At 34.8% G+C, this 25,329-nt stretch overlaps 1 protein-coding gene and 3 long non-coding RNA genes across 5 annotated transcripts in view; 2 read left to right on the forward strand and 2 right to left on the reverse strand.

Moving 5' to 3' along the window:
- LOC121407611 (motile sperm domain-containing protein 2-like) overlaps nt 1-19,185 on the reverse strand; it is a 28,355-nt gene extending 9,170 nt beyond the window's left edge. The window contains exons 1-7 of one of the 2 annotated variants that reach the window (XM_041598771.1): nt 19,115-19,185; nt 16,201-16,258; nt 15,712-15,864; nt 14,745-14,831; nt 6,664-6,818; nt 5,986-6,046; nt 5,278-5,316 (exon numbers count right to left, since the gene is read on the reverse strand). In XM_041598771.1, coding sequence (XP_041454705.1) covers nt 5,278-5,316; nt 5,986-6,046; nt 6,664-6,818; nt 14,745-14,831; nt 15,712-15,864; nt 16,201-16,258; nt 19,115-19,162 — 601 coding nt within the window. In that variant the 5' untranslated portion in view covers nt 19,163-19,185. The remainder of the gene's footprint in view (nt 1-5,277; nt 5,317-5,985; nt 6,047-6,663; nt 6,819-14,744; nt 14,832-15,711; nt 15,865-16,200; nt 16,259-19,114) is intronic. The other variant, XM_041598780.1, reaches the window with a different exon arrangement.
- Nucleotides 1,287-2,567, forward strand: LOC121407629. Its single transcript, XR_005968937.1, has 2 exons — nt 1,287-1,834; nt 2,429-2,567. It is a non-coding gene; the product is annotated as an uncharacterized LOC121407629 (long non-coding RNA).
- On the reverse strand, nt 1,849-4,876 carry LOC121407621. Its single transcript, XR_005968936.1, has 2 exons — nt 4,239-4,876; nt 1,849-2,572 (listed from the first exon to the last, which is right to left on the reverse strand). It is a non-coding gene; the product is annotated as an uncharacterized LOC121407621 (long non-coding RNA).
- A 533-nt stretch (nt 19,186-19,718) lies between the features above and the next one.
- Nucleotides 19,719-22,019, forward strand: LOC121406118. Its single transcript, XR_005968754.1, has 3 exons — nt 19,719-19,757; nt 21,192-21,311; nt 21,791-22,019. It is a non-coding gene; the product is annotated as an uncharacterized LOC121406118 (long non-coding RNA).
- Nucleotides 22,020-25,329: the final 3,310 nt, after the last annotated feature.

Here is a 25,329-nt window from a genome sequence, read left to right on the forward strand (position 1 = left end):
TATTGCCAATATTTCTACAAGCCAATTATAGATCTTGCTCGGCGTCTTTTCCATTTAATCTTCCAGTTTCTGCACTGACAAACTAGGGATCAGGAAAGTTATCGTGAGACCCCGAATGTGGCAAAGATGGTGGACAATATGTTTGTCAAGCTGTGGAACTTCTTGACAGAGCTGTAAATATGGACAAACTGAATCTATCCCTGGGCTAATTTACCCTATTTAAAGTCAAGACCATTAGGAGGAAAAAAACTAAGAATCCTACTTTCTTGTCAGGATGGAGACAAAACAAAAATCTACCATAACACAGGTTAACTATGGGTCATTCCATGGGGTTGGGGCAAAAATTGTGACATCAGGGTCAAAAAATAGAAATGTAATAAATGAAATGTTTTATTTCTTATATGTTTCATGGGACAATCCTTCAACTAAATCCACTTACAGGCATTTGATACCACCCTGCATATTGGAGTAAACTGAGAAACAAGATTTGACAAAATACCACCGTTACATGGACATCATTTATCATCCTTGCTAAGACTATGCTCTCCCACTGTCAAAATAAAGGGGTTGATCTCCATTACTCTTGATAAATATGTTGCTAACTACATTGTTAGTCACTTTATTCCACACTTTCCAACATGGCATATATATTTTGATAGATTTAGCATCAATAAATGGAACTTGATGCTCTGTGTGTATACCAGTGCCATTTTCTGTGTCATTCTTTTTTCTCACCAGTCTAGAAAATTGAATTTATGATGGCATGTAGAACTAAATAGTTGAGAGAAGTCATGCCTCAACAGAATGGAATATTCTCTTTGGAAAAACTCAATTACTCTTTCTGGCCTAACCTTCTATTTTTGGTGTTACCACCGTTACATGGACATCATGTCTCAGTAACAGAGGTATACTTTGAAGCATTGTTAAGTTAAGGTCCATTAATGGCCATTACACACCAAATTCCACTTTGTGCCTTAGAATATTTGCACAAGATCAATTGATTATACTAAAGAAAAACATTTTTCATGTCAAATTCTTTGCAAATAAAAGCAAATTAAATTAGAGTTTAAACAAGGGAAAATGTACAAAATTATGAACAAATTATATTTAAAATCATACTACGGTAATCCTCAAGTTTCCACTTCCGTCTATCTCTGGAAACATTTATGTTTCTGTCTAAAGGGGAAAAAACAAAACAGTGCTATCTTATGATCTCCAAATCTTTTTACTTTAAAATATCTCCTTCAAGATATTACTTTCAAATGTACATACCGTACCACCGTTACATGGACATCATGTCTCAGTAACAGAGGTATACTTTGAAGCATTGTTAAGTTAAGGTCCATTAATGGCCAATACACACCAAATTCCACTTTATGCCTTAGAATATTTGCACAAGATCAATTGATTATACTAAAGAAAAACAATTTTCATGTCAAATTCTTTGCAAATAAAAGCAATTTAAATTAGAGTTTAAACAAGGAAAAATGTACAAAATTATTGATAAATTATATTTAAAATAATACTACGGTAATCCTCAAGGTTCCACTTCCGTCTATCTCTTGAAACATATGTTTCTGTCTAAAGGGAAAAAACAAGAGTGCTAGCTTATGATCTCCAAATCTTTTATTACTTTAAAATATCTCCTTAAAGATATCACTTTCAAATGTACATACCACCGTTACATGGACATCATGTCCTTGTAATGGTCATATTGAATAGTATGACTTGACATTCTACTTATCAACACACTAAATGCGAGTTAACTCATCTTACTCAAGTGTAGAAATACAACATCTACAGGCAAGCTTCTGAAATGCATATCAATGAACAGGTAAATTTTTTTTAATTCATACATGTACACGATTATAATTTTGATACCTTTGATACAATACTCGGGTGAAAAAGATGTAGGGAAAAGGTACTAGTTTAGTTCTTCTAAGCTATGGTTTTTCAAGACAAAACAAGACAAAGTTGGCATGCAATTCATGGACAATGCATTAATACCTTACACATATAACTTGTTCAATTTGTTTACTCTAATTTGTTTTACCTCAGTTACATGGTATTGTAGTTCTAAGTGACTTTAATTAAAATATAATCATGTCATCACTGGAATAGATGCATTGGATAAAACATTAAGTTCCAGCATGCCAAAAGGACAATTGTAAAGTACTTAGTGGACAAATTGAATAAAAAAACTTACACCTGTTGTTTGAACATAGAGTTGTGAATGAGAGAGTAAAATGTACTATTTCTACTAAGCTATTCTAATAAATGTTCAAGTATAAAACTGCAAAGTACAATCTTTTCCTTTAGTTAAAAACTATATGGTAAACTTCTTACTGGCAAATGTAAAAAAATGTATTACACTGTACACTAAACCTGACTATTAGAAATAACATGCAATATTTCTCTCTGCATTCAGGTTACAAGTTTATGAACTTCAAGAAGATCGGTGACCCAATGGATAGAGGTAGAATTGTGCCTCGCCATCAGGCCAGGAGTACAGGTCACCAGATTGACACTTCATGTACTGAAGATATACATTTTAACCTTCAACAGAGGCTACCTGTAGTTATTTGAGAAAAATAGTATTTGGAAGTTTGACTATTTTTTTTACACAATTCAAATTATTACATTTTAATCAACAAAACTTGCTGGATTGTTTCCACGATATTTTATATTATATGAAATCATTTACTCATGTACATGTCTTGACATTTTCTCATTAAAGTAAGGGGGGGGGTGGATTACTAGGGCAATGACAAGGAATCTGATCTGTTCTTGCAAAATACACAAGAACCCTCACTTTGTATTTTTTCATAGCAAATAGAATTCATCATTTCATAGTTCATAAATTAAATATAAAGTTATGTTTTATACAAAGATTTTTGTATTTGCTTTTGTGTTCTACTTTGTTTTGACAATACAATTACTTGCCCATTACCTGTACCTTTTCATAAATTATCTTTACTTCAATTTCGTTTCTCAATGAATTTAATCCAATTTTATTCTGCATTATAATCAAGGGTGGTTCTTGACAATTCCATTTAGTTCTGTATGACCATCCTATTTAATTTTCATCTCTGAAGTTTAATTGTTCAAGCAATTACATAATATATTCATGTTTTATTGGAATTAAATGAATTAATGGAATTCAAATCTGCAATTTACCTTTTGATACAGCAAATAAACTCTTGTGAAACAAACTTGATTGTGTCACATTTTCTTTTGTTCACTTGTACATGTTTTTAAAATGTCGTTATATTGCAATAAAAAAATCACATTGAAAACAATCACACAGGCTTTTGCTTTCTGATAAAACAAATACCCACCCCCTCTCCTAACAATTGAATAAATAGAAATTAAAATACGATTGAAAAAGTCCCTAACAATTGAATATATAGAAATAAAAAAAATACAATTGAAAAAACAGAGAAAGAAATGAGGGAAAAAGAATAAGTGCTGAAAAGTATACCAACATTCAACAAGATGAAAAGTTTTGGGAAGGTTAGGCCTACAGCTAAGAATTACTAGTAATTGAATTATTCCCATGCTTCATCATACACAAAGCACATCTACTATGTGTAGGGGGGTAGTAACAGAAAAATTATTTTGCCCCCCCCCCCCTCCTTTCGGGCTGGGATCAGCTGACGAGCAGAAAAAAAAAATTATTTTTTTTTTTTGGGGGGGGGTCTGCCTCCCCCGTGGCGCTGCCACTGGTTCTAAATTCTCATTTTTTTTTGCAAATTCAAATTTGATCCTCAGGTCTTTGATACCCATATTTCCTAGAATCAGTAGGAGCCAATTTAAACAAGGAGAAATTTTGTACCAAATTGAGATGTCATCGTGATCGTCATGATCACCAGTGAAAGAGCTGTTTCTGAGTATCCATTGGCCTATTGAATCAACATATTTCGGTGTAAAAAAATCAACTAAATTACGATTGAATCATGTCAGCTACCATTCAAAACATGTTTGCACGGAATCACAGTAATAAAAACATTTTCTTTGGAACCATTCAGCAAATCTGGAAACAAACACGGCGATGTCTTAATTTACATATTTTACTTACACAAGAAGCTACATGTGGGACCGAAGTGAAAGATAATGGAAAATTAGCGAGATTTTTCAAACTTAAAAACACTTTCTGCATGGTAATATAGTTCCACATTTTAAAGATAAGGTTTAACTAATTTCAAAATACGAGTATCGGGATAAATCTCCGTACTTACGTTGCTTTGAAAGGGAAAACATCGTGGAGATCCAATCCACCGTTTCACGGACATCGCAGGAAGATTCCCAACTGCGATGCTTCAAAACGCCCGACATCGTGGCTGTTCATGTGCATGTGGATCGCGGCTAACATCCCGTCCGTCTGATACAACGACGGTCTCTTCTCCGGTGTCTCCTTCTTACATACGCGATGAAATGTGATCCACCGTTACAAATTTGACCCGGACATCGCCCAAAACATCGGCGACACTCGATTAATTTAAATGACATTATCATAGGTTTTCAAAGCTAATCTTTTGATGAAAAGTTGCTTACTGCCTGCCCTTTATTTCTGACACATAACTTTGGAAAAAATGATATCTGACTTATAGTTATTTACCACTTTACCGCCGTTACAGAAAAAAATAAACGCGGACATCGCATGTAACGGTGGTATGCCGAGTTGTAGGAATGATTTATGATATGAAGCCTCTTTTCATTTGCTATCCCATTACTGTTTTGTTATTAAACAAATGTTGCTTTATCAATTATGGCCATTTGAATTTGACTAAGTTTATCTTTTGATTAGATATCTTCAACTGAAAATGACCATTTTGGATGTCACACTTGGTACCCCAAAAAAGAGTCTGGACATCATCATTTAGTCTCACCATCAATAATTCTTGCAGTTCAATATTTTTATTTCTGCATCAAGTAATTGCTTACATAACTGCCTTCCAACAAAACCACATTGCAACATCAAAACACCAAACACATTTTCAGGATAAAGCTAACAATTCATAAGGAACACAAAAAAGTGCTGTTGCCCCAACCCCGTGGAATGACCCATGTATGATTTGTTTATCACTTTGATTTTTAAAATACATGAACTTCCAAGTAGTCAGTACCTCCAAATAAAACTCCTCAAATTCAAGTGAGGCAGTAACTAATGACAGTTAAAGAGAACAAAGCTAAATGTTAATGCTCTCAGTTATGCCAATATTCTTCAAAATGCAATACATTTTATATAAAGTGCACACATACCAACAAAATACTTACTGTTAAGTATCCAAGGCATATCATAGATATACAGCATCTCTGCACAAAAGAACAAATATAAAAGGTAAGTCAGAACAAGTAATTTACAAAAAACAATGCATTACGTACATGTATAACACATGTCACACAACACATTCAAACATCATACCTTTATTGGTCAGTGGTAGTTTGGAATAACCAATTGATACTCTGATAAAAATCAATACAAAACTGTTGTTTAAAATTGAAAACACGCATATCCAGAGAAAAAATGCATTCATTACACAGACTTAACTGCAAAAAATCATGTCTGGTTTAATTTTTAAACGCATGTAGTTTTTATGCCATCCTCAAAGTTAAAATCCAGTGTAACAATATACATTCAGACAAACGTTATCACAATCTTTGATATTTTGACCTAAAGCGTTCCAACACAAAACTATAATTTTAAGGAAATGCTGATTAAAATCTGTCCAAAAAGGCAGCAAGAAAGCAGTGTTATACAGGTTAAATCCAACATGAACTGTTATCCAGACTTATAACATCTTGATGATGTAAATAATTATGCAAAAAATGTTAACAATAAGGATTCGTATAAAACGCAGTATAATTGAAGCAGTATTATACAGTAAAAATCCAAGAAGAACTCCATGAAGAACATAAAGCAGCTTGATGACATATAATCTATTACAAATGGATAAGGTTGAGGGTCCTTATAATAACACTTACCAACTAGAGCTGGAAAGTATAGCTCAAAGCACTGGATCTTGAATCTAATCAAATCTATATCCTGTAAGATGATATGTGAGAAGCATAATAAGAGGAGGAAAAATCTACTTGAGTTGACTGAAATAGAAATGATTTCATCAAGCGGATCTTCGTCAGGACTGCAAAGATCTACATATTGACTGTCAAAGAGTTATATTACAAGTAAACATTTCTCAATTGATAAGGACTTTACAGGTGGATACATTATTTTAGACATTATAATGCTTTAGAAAATGGGGAAAATCATACTTCAACTTTAATGTTATTTTGATGAGTTTTGTTTAAGTAGGGGGTTCTATAGATACACTTTACTTCCAAACAAATTCTGATATTATATAAACCTATGTGGGGGTCAAAAAGGCAGTGACCCCTAAAGCTCCTGGAGTTTAGCAACTTTAACCCCAAAGGGCAAGGTTATTTGAGATGTATTGAGGAATAAGGGCATGAATTTGTCTATGGTGATTTTTCCCCATTTTTTTTCTCACATGAAGTTGAAGAAACTAGGGAGTCCTGATTTGAGGCCATTTTGAAAGTTGAAAATCAGGAAGATGCTCATAAAATTAGGACAGTTGGCATGTCTGGGAATAACATTTCATCCAACTAATGCCATGTGCAGTTAACCTCTTCTCACTAACTCACCATATTTGATACTCCTGCACCTGTCATATCCTCTAATACTACAATCCTGTTCTCTGGATCTTCTTTCTGTAGTTTGTTCAACCAGTAAACAGTCATCTTTTTAGCCCACATCTGATTCTCAGGACCCTTCTGATAGTGCTTTACCCGGTACCATACTATTGACAATATACATGTAACATCATTGTTAAGTGATGTAGTAGAAAAGGTCATCATCTGGATACACATCTTGCATCAAATTTACTGTAACAATCATATGTATATCTTGTGAGTTTACAAGATTTTAATTAAGTTAATTAGAAGAATATACATGTATACTTACTTGGTGGTACATGTACTGGATGATGTATATATACATAGGTTTCATGGAATTGGAACTTACACTTTCAAAAAAAAAATCAGTAAAACTCACATATTATTTCTTAGAAAAAGTATTTTCACTATTTTCTTTTAATCAGAACAGAATCCTAGTATGTTGACCTGAAATAACATTTGACTATGAATTTGTTATGTCCAGTCCATTGATTGGTGACAATTGATACACATGTAGCTCATATAGTCAAGTTTTGGTTCAGTAATACATTTTCAAACAATGCTAAGATTAACCAACACCTAAATGTAGAAGAAAAATGTATTTTCAATACAGTGTATAAGTAGCAATTTGGACAAGCCATATATTTAGAAAGTATTTTTTTGTTCAATTTCATAAATTACATTACAACCAATATCAAACTTAATCCATTGCAATTGTAGTATCCTGATATACAACAAATACAATTCAGGACCACTGGTTAGAAGTGGCAGTTGAAACAATATTGTCTTCCTCAACAGTTTTACTCAAGTCACGTATGTTCATATGCGCTCATTTAACGCGTGCGTCCATTTTCCATAGTGACGTCATTAAAAATGGAGCAAACGGTCCGTTCTCAAAATAAATATTCAGATAAAATTTACCTCTTCTTCCCTTTCAACCAATCACATCAAAAGAAAGCAATCGCGAGAGAAATACCTACGCAAGCTTATGAATATTCATATATTTTCCGATAAACCTATTTAGGCCGGCTTTTTCAGGAGAAAATATCTCAAATCATAGGGTGAATTTGAGACGTGTTTTTGCAATAAAATAGCGTATTTTGAGAAAAAAATACAGGGTTTGGGAAAATTATCACAACTTTCTAACCATAGATTTTGGTTGAAAACTGTATTTTATAATATACGAACGAGGATCCTCATTACCATACCATAACAAAAAACCTTCTCCACTACTTTTTCTTTGATAGCCAGTGATATTCTGATTTGGAGGAATTTAGGGCAAAATTCTCATTTCATCTCCGGAAAACGACGATAGAGTGAGAATGTGAAATTTACCTGACACATGCTGATCGACGGTAATCATAAGTTCACATTAAAAATACTCAATATTTATTTGATTTGATACGTGTCTTCACTGTATTTTAACTTCAAAATGGATTTTGGAATTTATGCTCGTATACAGTGTTCCGAGCAGCGAAATTCAAATTCCAGCGGTACGCCATCCAATGCACTGCCGGTGTCGTCGGCAATGCGAACCCAGTCCCGCATCGAAGTACGTGGAATGGTGTTCGCTGCTTTTGCTGCATTTGACATTATCTTCAATGTGATTGCAATGTTTCTTGGCTATTTTAAACGTTTAGTAGTATTTGTTCCAAATGACTTTCATATGACTGGAGTTCCTGAAGTCCACTTAATAGCCAGATCGATTTTTTATTTGGTGATATATTCTGATTTCAATTTTTTATTTCGAGGGGGGGGGGGGGTCCGGGGTGTCATTAATTTTTTTTTTAAATCGTTTCTTGTAAAAATACAGACAAGTAGGCCCCTAATGTTTATTCGACTTGATTTAGGGTTATTTTTAAACATGTATTTAATAAATCCTTGGCTTTAAAAATTGAGAGAATATTTTATTATTTTTTTTTAGTTCTATTATCATGATTATTAATCTATATATCAGCAGGCCCAGGGGCATTCATTATTATGAAAAATTGAAAATAGGTACATTATCCTGAAATAAGGCACCCTTCTTCACTTGTGTGTGCTCGTTGTGTACAAAGTCAATGGGAGAGGAAAGAAGTCACCGCCGCTGACGAAATGCCAAGTGAATATGGAGTGGTGAAACCAGGATAGTGCCCCTTATTTATTAATTATCAAAAATATAATTATTTTAAATTTTACTTCATTGATGTAGAAAGACTCTGTTTATCTATTCACGTAGTGGTACAGAATTTTTACAATAATTAAAGATAAAAATAAATTGTTTTATCATGGCTGTACGCAACAGGGGTGCGGGGGGGGGGGTATTACCACAAAATTCACGAAACATGTTCACAAAATCTTCAATGAAACAAAATGCAAAACTGCCCCAGTATCATCTCCCCTTAAGAGTTTCTTTGACAACTGCATGTGTCCTGTATCCCCCGGCTCCAGAAAAATATTACTTCTGCTTAGAGTCATGGTTTTCAATCTTAAGATTTTTGCAATTCAAGAACTGGGTGAACAGTTCATTGAAACCGTGGTGTGTAACTACTTACAGCTTTTTGCTCAAGATGGTGATCTTCTCTTCTTTTTAATTTTTTTTATATGGGTATAGCCTCTAGATTGAGCCAACGTAGCTTATGATACTGATATTTTATGAGGATCAGTTTGGTAAGAGTGTGTTGACAGTTCTATGAAGTTGGATTAAAATACGTTGGAAATATCTTTACGTGTGGCCCTTCACAGATGCAGACAATGAAATCTTTTTTTTTTCATCAGCGAAAATTCAACCCTTGGCCTTGAGAGGGTATATCACGTACACCTTTATTTCTGACCATGAGCAAGATGATTTAAATTTCAATTTTTATCAAATAAATATTAATTATTAACCTTAATCAATTGCCTTAGTTATATATTTACATGTACATTACCAAAATATCTATTTCTAACCCCTTCATCCTATTATTTCCCCCGTTCTTCTCCATCCCTCCCCCCCCCCTGCCCCACTATTGGAAAGTCATAGCGTGCATTTGCCCCCAGCCTACTCCCTCGTAACGCCTCAGTTATTTCAATGTATACGGTAAGCCAAAAGATGATTTAATTAAGATCAGGATAATCATTGAATATTCAATGAATGAACAGAATAAAACTAACACATTTGCCATCAAATCATTAAGGGAAAGGTACGTAATAAATTATTTGGTACAGATGAAGATCAAATTTATTCATTGTAATGAGACAAATTAAAGTGAATAAATAAATAGATTAGTAAGTAAAAAAAATTATGACAAAGACATTGGTTCACATGTTATGAGGTGAGTGCAGTCAATGCGGTACGGTAGTACGTGGAGTAGACATTGACTGTTTTGGCTGGATTGAGAGGGATGAATGGTGGATATCTGATTAAATGTACAATATTACATCTTAATAAACCTTAAATCTAATGAAATTATTGATTCATGCAACGCTCTACATATATCTTTTAGCAATTTTAATTCCATAACCATGCATACAGACTCAGATTCATTCTTCAACTTGAGCTCAGCCCCCGAGCTCAGCCGCACAGCCCATTTACGCCCTTAAAACCATACACAGAAAATGACGTATGGGACGCCCAGAGCAGACGACGTGCTTCCATAGAGCCGCGTGTATTACGCCTTGCAACTGTGCGCAGCAAGGCCTTAAAGGGTCACGCAAGAACACGAATTCCTTTTAAGAAAAAAGTGATGGATGGGATTTTTATCAGCTAATAATCTCTTATTTCGTTGATCTAATTTTTTAATCTGGAAAAACTATGGTTTTAAAAGGATAAACCATAACTTTCGGGGTAAATTTTGCTTACTTAAAAAAAGTCGCACGAAACCGGAAGTTTGGACGGCTGAGGTAAAATGCTTCCCAAGAGATAGTTTTGTGGAATTGAATGTTGTTACTTCTAACGGTGGTAAAATATGTCTGTAATGGAAATATTATATTGCTATACGATGTTGAAATCCAGTTTGGGATTTTATATATGAATTAATCTTTGGGCAATCTCGGAAGTCTTGGTCGTAAAACTGAGCGAGAGTAATTTTTGATCTTCACTAGGATGCGCGCCCTCTTGTGCGCCATTGTAGATACATTACCCGAGCGCTTCTCCCATCTCGTGCACATACGTGAAGTTTGTATTTTCTTCTTTGGACCTACATGTACATGTATGTGTACTTTGATCACTATCTTGAGGATTTACATAAAATGAATAATGAGGTACAAGACTATCACAAATGAAAGAGCTGTTTCTTAACTTTGTCACCATCTACTCATCACCAAATTACCAATTGAGATTTATATTTTCCAAACATCCATAACATTCTCATTTACATTAAAACTTTAATTATGCTGTATTTCCTGCTTGAATCACAAAAGTCCTTTATCATCAAGGTTAGATTCATTTTATCATGGAGGTACCTCCATGCATTAATCTTAGGTTAAGGTTTTGTATTGATAACATGATTGTCGCTGTATCACTCACACATGTGAGATAAAAATAGATGATACATGCAGGAAACTAGTTTATTAGCACTTCGGTGGATGATTACTGACTTCTCAATAATCATTCAGGTGCACAAAAGAGATTTTGCCTACATGTATCTATGCAAGGCTCCACATTAACTTTTTTTGGTGGTGGCCCGTTCGGGCCACCAAAACCTTCAAATAATTTTTTTTGGTGGCCCACTAATAAAGTTTGGTGGCCCGAAAAATATAAAGAAAAACATTAATTAAAAATGAATAAAACAAACTGAAATATTCTGCAATCACTAACACGTACCACTATTCTTTGTACATCTTGTATATAAATTGTGCTTGCTGTTATTTTACTTTGCATAAAACAAAAGAAAAAAATGAAGAAAAAAACAAAGAACAGGTCATAAAAAAAATTTGAGAAAAACAAAAGAAAATTTAAGAAAAATAAATAAAACAAATTATCAAAAAATGGGGAAAACTATTATTATTCAGTAGAAACATGTTCTTTAATCAGGTATTTTCAATGGGAAGGGGTATAAATGGTTTAATCACTGAAAAAAATGAAAGAAAAAAATAAAATGGCAAAAGTTATCTGGAAAAAACAGTGAGATAATTCCTTCCCTATATTTGACAAGATGGAAAAAAAAATCACATGTCATGTCAATGAAATGCCTTCCCAAAGTATTTACTTCCTTAAGAGTGGTTTAAGAAGTCATTTGTAAACAAGAAAGAAAGAGCGGCCTATTTATTTTTGGCTCAAAGAGACACAGCTTCGAAATAAACCAAACATCAACATACATACAAATGCACATATGGGACTGTGATGTACTCACCTATGTGTATTAATGCATTTGGAAATCGGTCTTTTTGAGTCAAAAGAGAGGTCATAATTCCTCCTTTTAATGCTTGCAATTAATCAGGTTTCAGTAATATGGACTGTAGAAGGGCATTTCATTGGTGTAAAATGTGACTTTGACGTAGATTTCCAAAGTTCTGGGGAAGATTTCTTAGCAGTAACATTTCGTATCGCAGCTCCCTGGGTCTGAATAGTCTGCTCGTGCACAGCTAGCTAGCTGCATTGGTTTCATGCATGCAAAGCTCAGCCAGACAGCCGGCGCGGCCGGCTGAATAATAGGTACTGTATGCTAGTGGTAGGCCTACATACTGTCATGACTATGCACTCTTCGTGTGTGTGTATTTGTGTGTAGATTAACAAAAAAGGCGCATGACGAATTGGCTTGCAATTTTAACTGTAGAAGGTTGATAAATGCATGCAAAATCGGGAGAAAAATTGCGCTACTTTGAAAATTATTGGTTGCCCGATTCGGGCCACCAAAACTTAACATTTTTTCAATAATGGTTGCCCGAGATGAATTTTTGGTGGCCCCGGGCCACCGCTAATGTCGAGCCTTGATCTATGTTTAACATTGTATAGCTACAACATGAAAAGCGGAATTAAAATTCAGATTTTTATCTTGGTAGTCATGATGAATGGCTCACTTTAATAGCCTTTATGTGCATACATGATAAATGAAATAAAATATTGATCACATCATTTATATAAAAATAAACTTATTCATAGATTTTATAACTAGGCTAGATGAGAAAAAATAACTAGATTAAATACAAAGATGACAGAACAATATCAGAATCTAATACCATTCAAAGCCAGGGATCACCCAGAAGAATTGTGAATAGATTTCTAATTTGTCTAAAATATGAAGACTTTTGGGGAAAAATTACACCTAAATATTTTTAGCTCCTGATGACTAAGCGATGTGATGAAGGGGTATGACATACTTATTTCAGGCCTCGAAATAATCGAAGGCCATTGACGGCCATGGCCGTCAATGCCCCCATTACTGGCCGTCATGCACTTCTTCTTTTTGCTAAAAGTTACGGCCACTAAAAATGTGCCCTTTTTTATATGGCCGTGGTGCCCTTTTTTCTCATAAATGTGCCCTTTTTCTGATATATAATGTACCCCTTTTGAAAGTCTGCACCTTTTTTCTGAGCGAGGAAAACTTTTCTCCGATCTCAAAAATTATTCAATACCTTAGCTTTACCAGCGACGTGTAGCTCAAGAAGGTTAAAAATATCACCAGTCGTGCGTAAAGTTCATTTTTTCATAAGTAAATAATGTGGTTTGGTAATGAATCTGATGTATAACATCAACTATGGAAAGCCCCCCCCCCAAAGCCGCGAAACTGTAACACCTACAAATAATTTATTACATGCCCCTTAAAAAGTGGCCTTGGTGCCCCTCTGTATGGCCTTGGTGCCCTCTGCTGCCTGGCCTCAGTGAAAAAGTGCCCCTCAAAAAAATGGCCTTGCCCCCTAAAAATCCTATTTCGAGGCCTGACATACTTATTTGTTTGATATCAAATTCATCATGATAGCACAAATATTTTATAAGATATAGTAAATTTTGTGATGTTTGGCAAGTGTCAAATTTTCTTTGAATTTCCTGGGTGTGTGTGTTTAAACTTCTGGCCTCAACTGTAGGCCTATATCCAAAGCAATATAAATTATCCTTTCTGTAAGATTTCAAGGATCAACTGATCATAACCTGAAAAAATAGCTGTTATAAAACAAAAGTTAATCCCCTAACATGCACATCGAGGCAAGTATCCAAGCTAGTTATTTGTTAGCAGAGAACAGTTTGCAGTTTCCTGTCAAATATCATGTGATGATTCAGAACACAAAGTGTTCTTCAAAAGTGATAATGAATTTGGATGATCAGGATTTCCCTTGAATATAGACCCTACTTTCTTTTCTATCTCATACATGTATTATCCCAACAGAACATATTTTCAGGAATTCATTTTGAAGAATAAATTCTATGGGTTTCCATGAACCAGTTTTATATTTTCCATGACTAGTACACTCAGGTCTTTGGGTTTCCATCGAAGCAATTCAAGTTCTACAAAAACACACAGAACATCCAAATGTGGCAATAATCATGTACGATTACAGGTATGACCAATAACCCAGAATAATTTCAAAGATTTTTAATGACTTGTTAGTTTCCATTTGAAAAACGTGACTCCATGTAACTAACCAAATATGTTTTTTCCATGATTTTCCAGACTTTTCAGACTTTAAGTCAGGGATTTTGTTCTTTACCTTTCTGTGTGATAAGCCTCCACAATATAAACATAGCAAATAAGAATACATGTAGCAATCACCAAACTGAATAACAAAACACAATCCCTATTAAAGAAGAAAAGAAAGAGAAAGTCCTCAAGAGTTCCAGATGCATAACTCTGACTCAATATGTTTCATTGATATTTATAATGAGGTATACCTTACCAGGGAATAATTTTCCTGGTATCGCAGCATCGCAAATTGCTCCATAACTTTAAAAGACTGCTACACAGAAAGTCTTTTGTGAACCAGATTTTTACATAAGATTTTACATAACTTAGTTAAGAGCTTTTCTCTTATTATGAAAAAAAGTAATAAAATTTGATTTTAAAAAGCAATATTATTCCCTGTATACAAAGGCTTGACATTAAAATAGTGAGTATGCAAGTGAATGTTTTATTTGTAATAAGCTGATAAGTACTTACAGATTCTATGCCCATTCTTGTCTGTTGCATGAGAATATAAACCACCCATTTGTTGGAGATATTCAGGGAAGGAGTCAAAGGTAAGGTCTGAAGAGAAATAAAAAAAGATACATATGTGTTAAACTTCCAAAAGTCAACAGATTTGTATGATCTAAAGAAATTCAGCTTTATGACAATACATTCATATCTCATATGGTGGTCTTTAAGAGGACTGTCTATCTATCTATCTATCTATCTATGCATCTTACTACATCATCCATCCATCCATCTATCTATCTATCTATGTATCTATCTATCTATGCATCTTACTACATATCCATCCATCTATCTATCTATCTACCTATCCATAATAATAATAATAATAATAATAAACAGTTCTTGTATAGCACATATCACAATTATGAATAATGTCTCTATGCGCTTCCAAAGGACTTGGATATTATTACCCCAGCTGTAGCTTGGCTGCCGTAATTACTATGATTACAGCGCACACGCATTTCAAGGAATAAATTCCTGCCAGGTACCCATTCACCTCACCTGGGTTGAGTGCAGCACAATGTGGATAAATTTCTTGCTGAAGGAAATTACGCCATGGCTGGGATTCGAACCCACAACCCCCTGTTTCAAAGTCCGGAGACTAATCCACTGGGCCACAACGCTCCACCTATCCATCTATCTATCCATCCATCCATCCATCCATCTATCTATCTATCCATTTATCCATCCATCCATCCAACCATCCAACCAACCAACCAATCATCCATCAATCTATTCATCCATTTTTTATTTCATCAACTACAGATCTTGTATGGCAAAATTCTGATGCTGCATACATTGATTTACTATTGAACATTCCATATTCTTTCTATCTACCTTCCTACCTACAAATCCATCTATTTATCTACAGTGTATCTATTCATTTATGTATCATCTATGGAATAAAACTGTCATCTGTGAATTCACTTACCGTTCACTCCATATTCTTTCCTCCATTTCAATATCCTGGTGAGTTTTTCCAGAGCAATATCAAGGTTCATCTTTCCAATGAGAAGGACATGATACATGTAGGCATCAGAGCTTCGGATCCAGTCCAAATCTCTCGCATCAAACTCTGGGTCATCTGTTGGACAAGAAATCACAAAAATAAATTCCTTAAAAACACTAAATTACTGATTGATTTAGTTGTTCTTTTTCAATAAAAACATGAGTCGTCCAATGATAATATCACCGTGTATTTTGCATTTGACTACTCATAATTTTTTTTATCCCACACAGTAGTGCTTGAAAAGAAATATGAATATTTATAGATTATTGCAGAAGTTTCAAGGTTCAAATACATTCCTCTCTCTTTGGGTTGTTCTTCTGAAATTAGCACAATCACTGAAAATTATTCATAAAGTCATGCCTTTTGAACTCATCCAAATCTAATGAAATTGCAAAAAAAGAAGAAACAAACCTTGAGCATTTTCTTCAAAAAATTTCCTTCGAAGTTCCTCAATGTTTTCCTTATTTTCCTGTAATGAAACAAATGCACAACAAGCATTTTATAGTGTTTGTTTTACAGTATTCCCCTTGTGTCTTTGATTGTAATTACTTGTCCAAAACAACAATGTGCAAAGTTCATACCCAGTCCATATGCTGTAGAGTCTCTGTGTTGAGGGCCTGCTGCGATGTGTTGCCAGGCGCAGCTTAGACAGGAAAAAAGTTGTTTCTGATATTTTACTATCATCCCCATTCACCAATGAATAGTAACCTGTTAGTACATGTACAAGCCCCCATGGGTAAACCTTCCACCAATTTGGTGAGAAAAATAAATCTCTTAGCATTTTTTCTTCTGATTTTATTAGGTGTATGAAATAATACCCAAATTTTTCCTTAGATTATATGCTTTTTTGTGATACTACTGATTATCGGATCAAATACTGAAAAATATACATGTACATTACCAACGAAACAACGCCCCTTCTCTGCTGTGTCCAAAGTCACCCCTGTGTCTAAAGTCACCCCAGTTTAAGGTACCAATGTTTTGCTTCTTGGTTATTAAATGGTCAAGTCCACCCAAAAAAATGTTGATCGGAACAAAAAGAGAAAAATCAAACTAGCAATATGCTGAAAATTTCATCAAAATCGGATGTAATCCGGGGAAGAGGTGTTAGGAAAACACGGCGGGATTTTCGATTTAGTGAGTTTCGTGATATTTTCTTTTTGGTTATGAATCTTTACAATAATTAACACAAATTTGTGAAAGATGATTTGTTAGAATATTAAAATTGGCATAGTTTTTATTAATGTTGTAAATTAGATAAAAAATCAGATCGAAAATCGGATCGGCAGTTAAGCTTCTAAAATCGAAATCATATAGGAAATCGAATCGGCGATGTTTAAAAACAAAGGAATACATCAAAATTTTGTTCGCGGTCGTGCGCATCTTCCCGACAAAATCACAAAGACGAATGCATTGGAATGGAAGTCACCAACATGCGCCATCGTTTGGAACATGTTTTAAAAGGGTTTTGAGGTGTTACTAATTTACAATACAGGTCAACCATGTTGTTTTCCCAACTTTTCCCATAGAAAACACATGTTCGGTAATACGATGCCTTTTTCAAGTGACCAAAATATTTCACTTACGAAGAGAGGTCCGATTGGAAGCTGATGTCGTAAAAATGAAAAACAATTTTGGCAAAATTTCTGCATATTTATATTTTGTAGGTATTTGTGTATTTATGGTGAAAGTTTGGTGAATTTTATTGGAATAATGTGTTTGATATGATCAAATTCATGAAAAGTGTTCGGTAATACGATCCACCGCACTACCATACCGCCCGGTACGAAATTTAGAACAAGTGGAATGCCTCTGGCCGTCTCACCTGCATCACGCGGTTCAATATAGCAGCAGTGCTGACTTTGAATACTACTCTAACTCGCACAAGATGTTCAGTGATACATGGTTACTCTTATGTCCACTTTTTATGAACTAGACCAATAAACTTACAGAGATATGATGGTTATTCACCAAAAAACCCCAACATGGCCAAAGTTCATTGACCTTACATGACCTTTGACCATGATCATGTGACGTGAAACTCAAACAGGATATTCAGTGATACTTGATTACTCTTATGTACAAGTTTCATGAATCAGATCCATAAACTTTCAAAGTTATGATGGTAATTCAACAGATACACCCAATTCGGCCAAAGTTCATTGACCTTTGACCTTGGTCATGTGACCTGAAATGTGCACAGGATGTTCAGTGATACTTGATTACTCTAATGTCCAAGTTTAATGAACTAGCCCAATAAACTTCCAAAGTTATGATGGTAATTCAACAGATACCCCCGATTCGGCCAAAGTTCATTGACCCTAATGACCTTTGACCTTAATCATGAGACCTGAAACTTGCACAAAATTTTCAGTGATGCTTGATTACTATTATGTCCAAGTTTCATGAATCAGATCCATAAATTTTCAAAGTTATGATGGGAATTCAACAGATATCTCCAATTCGGCCAAAGTTCATTGACCCTAAATGACCTTTGACCTTGGTCATGTGACGTGAAACTCATGCAGGATGTTCAGTGATACTTGATTAACCTTATGTCCAAGTTTCATGAACTAGGTCCATATATTTTCTAAGTTATGATGACATTTCAAAAACTTAACCACAGGTTAAGATTTCGATGTTGATTCCTCCAACATGGTCTAAGTTCATTGACCCTAAATGACCTTTGACCTTGGTCATGTGACATGAAACTCTAATAGGATGTTCAGTAATACTTGATTAACCTTATGGCCAAGTTTCATGAACTAGGTCCATATACTTTCTAAGTTATGATGTCATTTCAAAAACTTAACCTCAGGTTAAGATTTGATGTTGACGCCGCCGCCGCCGCCGCCGTCGCCACCGCCGCCGCCGCCGCCGTCGCCGCCGCCGTCGGAAAAGCGGCGCCTATAGTCTCACTTTGCTTCGCAGGTGAGACAAAAAAAACCAATGAGCCCCGTCGGGGGGGGGAAGGGGCGCGGGATTTTGCATTGTTAACCCCCTAATGATGGCTACACGATAGCGAGCCGTCTGTGTACGAGGAGAACTTTAAAAAAAAATAAAAATGTTACTTAAAAAACTCCTCGAAACAGACCGCTGCCAGCTGTCTACGGAAGCCCGGCACATCTAGCCGGCAGAACTGGGCGATGCTTTTGAGAATTTCCGCCGTAACTCTTGTGGACAAAATTAATATCGCGCTATCGAAACGCCTTGGGCTGCTTTAGCTTAGCTAGCGTCTTAGCGATCATGCGTCCCGTTTTACTTTTACTGCTCTCTTACAGTTTAACATAACCATAAACATAATAAACAACATAATCTTACATACCTCGATTTTCTGTCGAGTTTCATCGGTTGGGGTTGCGACTCCAGCCATTTCCAGCGCTTGTGTTTCTCCTCGGCCTCGACCTCACAATTCAAGACCACATGACATTGTTTGTTGTGCGATAGCGATGCAATAGACCTTATCGCAAATAGCGTCTGTCGCGTGAGGGCGTCTGTCATCGCAGAGCACACAGAGATACGATCTTACGTATACGTAAGCTCCCGAAGGGAGCTAGAGAGGCAACTCTTTTTGCGCGTTTTTGATTTTCCATAGGTTTTGTACATAACAAACATGGCTGCCATTTGTCCAATTTGAAGGTTGATTTTGGAAGGTCAATGTTTAATTCATGAGTAATGACGTCAAAATACGCACAATGCACTTGTATGATTGGATAAAACGCTAATGTTTTATTCATGTCCTCATGCATTAAACATTTTTTTCCGTCCCACAATTCCCTACGATATCTGTGCGAATTGTCGTTCTTTTTAATTCTGCGAAATTCAACTTTTTGAAATACAATAGCAAGTCTAATTATCTGTTTTTAGAATTGATGTTCGAAATCATGATTTCTGAGTGAACTTCAATGGAGCAGAAAATCTTGGAGGAAACATTAATATCAATCTAATGACATTCCATAGGAATAAAAGTAAGTTAAGTTCAATTTTTTACTTTGATCTTAGTTGAAATTGTAATGTGTTTGCTGGGGTTCGGCGTCGCATGCATGGCTTTATGTGCAGTTTACAATGCAAACCACAATTTCCATATTTCCATTTCTTTTTCCTGTCCTGATCCCAAATAAGTCTGAAATCTGACTGACATATTTTCTCAGAAAATAATATAGTTTTTCGTAGAACTAAGTTGGTTAATTGGGATGCTTCATGTCCGCCCTTATTAAATCTGTATTTCAGTTCTTAATGTCAAATATCAGGGGTAGATGTGGACTTGTTTAACGGCAAAGCCAAAGCTGCATCAAAATTAAGCCAAATATATAGCCAGAGCGGGATGCGGACTTTGATATCGCCGGTGCCAGCCGGCTGCGAAATTACCGATGTAGGTTAGGTCATTAGGTGTTGGAAATTAATTGTCAAACAAGCTTGAGTTGAAATTTCAAGTTATAGGCCATGGGCCTCGTACTGATTTTTCGACATCGCTATTTCAATATAATTATCTTTATTTAAAATGAAACGAAATTAAATCTAAATGAACTGAATCTGTTTGGAATGATATTGGTAGATTTTTGGCATGCCATGCCATGGTCACGGAATAATTTGAGACAGTCACAGATGTTAACGTTTTTCCTTTTTTAAATAAAAGTAAGGCCCTAGGATAGGTCTAACTTAGATATAGATTTAAAAAAAATAAAATTCTAGATCTGTCTGGTTTGACTTTTTTTCTACAAAGATTTAAGTTCACTTTATTTTAGTTCCTGGCTGGACCATTGGACTAAAATATAATTAGCCTAGCAACGGAGTTTAATGATTCTTTTTTTTCGGGGGGGGGGGCAACATTTATTTGTCAGGGTTCAAACTTCTCAATTGTTTTTTGGAAGGGTTGAGAAAATTTATAGTGCCCTATTTTGAATTCTTTAAGTATAAGGCTAAGCAGAGAGAGTGGCTGATCCAATTGATTTATCTTTATTGTCCTCACTTGATGTGAAAGGGAAAGGGTCATTTAAACCTGCCAGCAAGTGAGCTAACCCTTTTTAAGATAAAAATCAAACTTAAAGAGGAACTCACTTGACATAGAGATTCAAATCAGACATGTTTATAGATGAGTGCAAAAAATTTAATGATTGTCTCGCACTGATGAATGAGCAAGAGCCATATTATCACACAAATGATAATTATCCTACATCTGTCCAAGTTGGCTTGGTGTATATTTATATTGAAGATTGACAAAAGACCTCACTATAGTAGGCCACGTATGCTTGAACCATTTAGTTTTTGGTCAAGACCTGCTTTTTTTCTACTTGGGAAGTGTGAAAGCTGGAAACTCTGAAAAAATTGTTTTAAGAGAGGAATTTTGTTTATCACTTTTGAAATTTTTAACTGTAAAGTATTGTATGTATATTGAATTGCAGATCCAATGGGATCCAGTTCTTAGCAGTCCCAGCCTAGTCAGAAGTACAAAGTCAAATACCATTTGCACATCACCAAGAGGTACAATCTGATGAGTAACAGGATATCTAAAAGCTTGCCAGGTATGCTTGTTTTCATAAAAACTATTTTTCTGAATCATGTTATCCCATAAAATAAAGCTCCATGATGAGATAATATTCTTTTGGATTCAGATTCACCAGTATTTCCATTATCATCAATGCATACTTATTGTCCACGTCTCTTAGCTATATTAATCATATATAAAATCACTTTAAAACTCAGTTACTCCGAAGACAGAAAAAAAAGGACAAAATATTGAGATTAATCTTTCGATATATATATTTGAATGGGTTTCCATACTTAATAAAAAAAAAGTTGTATGAATAATGATCTATAATAGTGATCTATGATTTTTATCTGGCAACATAAGTTACTACATGTGCATTTTCTAAATAATATTGCATGGAAGAGTAGGGGCTCATAAAAAGTTTAAAACTTCTAAATAAACTGGACTAGGTGAGTAAGAATAATTCATATCAACAGCTCATTTTGTTCCTTTCTCTTTTTGTTTACTATGCAGGTTTCACAGGCAGTTTGAGTATCACCAGGGCACATCAAGAAGAAATATGAAGGCCAGGTTCATAACAAGCAGTTACTTCATTGCAATTACAGATTTTAAAAAAATGAATGAATTTAAATAAATGTGTCAATACGTATTGTATGTTGCTTAAACTACACATCTGTTGAAAAAAAAGGATTAGATGGAGTATAGATATTTAGGTCCATAGGTTTCACACAAGATTAAAATATTTTTCCAAAGGGCACACTTATCCCCCCCCCCCCTTTATTAATGTTCTAATCATCTACATGTAGTACTTTAGTAGAGAAAGCACTTTGAATAATATTAGTAGTTTGAAAGGGATAGGTTGTATTCTTGTAATCTAAACAATGCAGTATGGGCCTTTACTGAGGTCTGGGCTATGTAACATACATGCCTACAGACATATAAAAGGTAATAAAAAATAATGGATTTTCATTGAAAAAAATGTGCGTAATAAAAACAATGTGACAGAACATAGGGCGAAGAAATCACTCTCAGTCCTGGACCCCAATTCATTAAGACTAACCACTATTCTAACTTTGAAATTCTGGTAATTACTATGGAAACATTAAAGCAACAGATAAAAATTGGGGTTCCCATGCTAGTTACATTTGGGGCCAATTTACCATAATTGAAGTCCTTTTGAAACAAGAAACTGTATGTATTGCTGGACATTACTTGAATTCATTTTCTGGGGGAAGTGAAAAGTTGCACTTTTTTTAAATCTCTTTGTTTTTGTAACACTGTATTGTCGATGTTCCGTATAATGAACTAGATTAGCTCTGCAAATAAAATAATTTGTTGAAAATAGAACACAGCTCTAGCAGCACTTCACAACAATAGACAATAAGCAACTTTGTTACTGATTTACTAATGTGCAGATTTGGGAAGGCACTCTTTAGAGAAATGTGGCAATGTGCTCCCCTTTTTTATGAAGTGTCCCCGATTAGATTAGCATGATATTTCTTGTCAGCAAATGCTGAAAAAATGATTTGATATTTGAGTAACTGACTTTGAGAGAGAGGTATATCGATAATCTTTTTATTAATGGCATCCTTCAGTTGCCCCCCCCCCTTATATTGACTATGTAAAGCTTATCAATAACTATGTAATTGAATATACGTACTTGTTTTTTTTCTCTCTAGATTTTACCAAAAAAATACATCCCCTCTCTTGTAATATCCTTGCAATTTCTGTTGCACTCATTATAGGCATTTTGCTGATGTAATATGATGCTTTGGTGAGAAAAAAGAGAAAAAATATTTTTATCATGTATTCGAAAATTTATTATTTAATAAAGATTTTAATTTGAAATATTACTTTCTAATCTTGATATTCGTGATTTACTTAATCCACCAATTTATATTGCGTGAAAGATATGTGATGATGATGTTATTGCTACCAAACTGTGTTGTGATGAAATGGCACTAAAGATTACTTCTTTATGATTGGAATATGATGGTGCTACTGATTGATTGATTGATTCTGTATGTCGTGTATCCATGGGTATAATACTAATAAAACAGGTATTTAGTATCAAAGTAACATGTGTGGCAAGATAGCCCATAAAAGCCATTGCAGCAGGGCATACTGTGACATTCTGGTGCAGCCGAATTAAAGACATGAATGACTTTGATTTAAAAGTGGGATAGAAATAAAAATGAAATGAGAATAATATTGTTTGCTCGCATGATTATGTTGAATGTGTGTGTGTTGGAAGAGAGAGAGAGGGGGGGGGGTGGGCAGGTACAAATTTTTTATTTTATTTGGAAGTGACCTTTAAGATAGCCTTGATGAGAGCAAATACATGGGGGGCACTGGGCTCTCTTTTGCTCCCATCCCAAACTCAGACTTAAAAAAAAAATCTTCATAAGATTTGCACCAGATTGTTCATTTCAATTTCAAAATAAAGACAAAATGACCTGATTGCTCTCTTGCTCAGATCATTTTAAGTATTTACCCCACCCCCCAAAAAAAATAAACATTTGTGGCTATTCATGATGTGTAATGAAAATAATGGGCAGTGATGAATAGAGCAAGCAGATCCCTAAGTTTAATCCTACTAATGGATCTCTTGTAAGCTTCCAAAATGTCTTCGAGGGAAATATCTAGCAAATAAATAATTGAATTAATTGATGTAGTAATAATCGCGAAAGAATTAAAATTATGTAAACAAGAAAAGATGAATAAACAACTGAATACCTTGAGGGGGGGGGTGAACGGGGAATGATCAATGACATGAATTTACCAAAGACGCAGCTCTATTTATACATTTCATATTCAATCACGTCGCGTATTATGCTAATTAGTGACAATTTGCTTATTTGCATATTTTTACGCTGTGCGCGCAGGCCAATTTATGACCACGCCTCTGTTTCGCTGGTGTGCCATGAAGTTGCGGTGTCCATAGCCTTGTACGCGAAAAATGGGAGCAGTGTGCACTTTTGACCTTCCAAAATTTCCCCATGTCTGACCGGATGCAGAAGCGGAGTTTCCACCCCCTGGCAGAGGATCACGGGATGCGAAAGGGGGCAAACGCAGAATCGGCTTTTGGGAAGCCATACAACGCCATATGTTTTGTGCAGTGTCACTCAAAATCCAGGCTTTTTTAAAAGTCTGATTTCTTCGTATTTAAATTACTTTGGATACTTGAATGTGGATTTATAGAACAATCTATGTATCATGATTGCCCAGTGAAAGTATGAACTCAATACTCACCATATTTTCGAAGTTTTATGGGGCTAAACTTGGGAAGATTTTGTGGGAAAAGTGAGACGGTGATTGCGGGTCAATGCCGATCGACTTTAGAAAAGAGCACGTCGGCGATCCCAATTAGATAGTAAATTTTTCCATTAAAGAATATTCATGAGAATCATAATGTAGACCATATATCTCCATATAATTTAGCTATATAGTTTTGTTATTTGGGGGCAAATATAGTCCTCCTTTGCAACTCGGGCTCTTTAGTTTGATCATACAAGCTCTATATAGGGGGTGAGACAAATCTAAAGTATATAAAAAATAAGCTATATATATATATATATATATTTATTCATTTATATATATATATATATATATATATATATATACATAATGAAGGATATATAAAAATGACATGCAGAATAAATAAATCCCTGAATTTGAAACATCCCTCCAACTCTCTGTAATTATTTGCGATAAGGTCTATCATAGAGAGTTGGATAGAGAATAGGATGCAATGCAATATGCCAAGCTAGCCAAATGTGTCTCGATTGTAAAAGCTTACATTTGATACAATAAAAGCAACTCCTTTTATAGGGCGAATTCGGGAGCAAATTATATTTCTATTTAAAAAATTAATTCCTTTTGAATACAATGAAAATCTTATTATATCATGAAAAACGTTGTCTCCCATTTTGGCACCTCATATTACACACATAAGGGCACACATGAGTATTACAGACCCCATTCACTCACGTGTTATATCATAGCTCATCAAAAAATCATTAAAAATCAATCCCTCGATAGATTTTGCTTTA

Source organism: Lytechinus variegatus, chromosome 1, assembly GCF_018143015.1.
Source record: "Lytechinus variegatus isolate NC3 chromosome 1, Lvar_3.0, whole genome shotgun sequence".
Lineage (NCBI taxonomy): Eukaryota > Metazoa > Echinodermata > Echinoidea > Temnopleuroida > Toxopneustidae > Lytechinus > Lytechinus variegatus.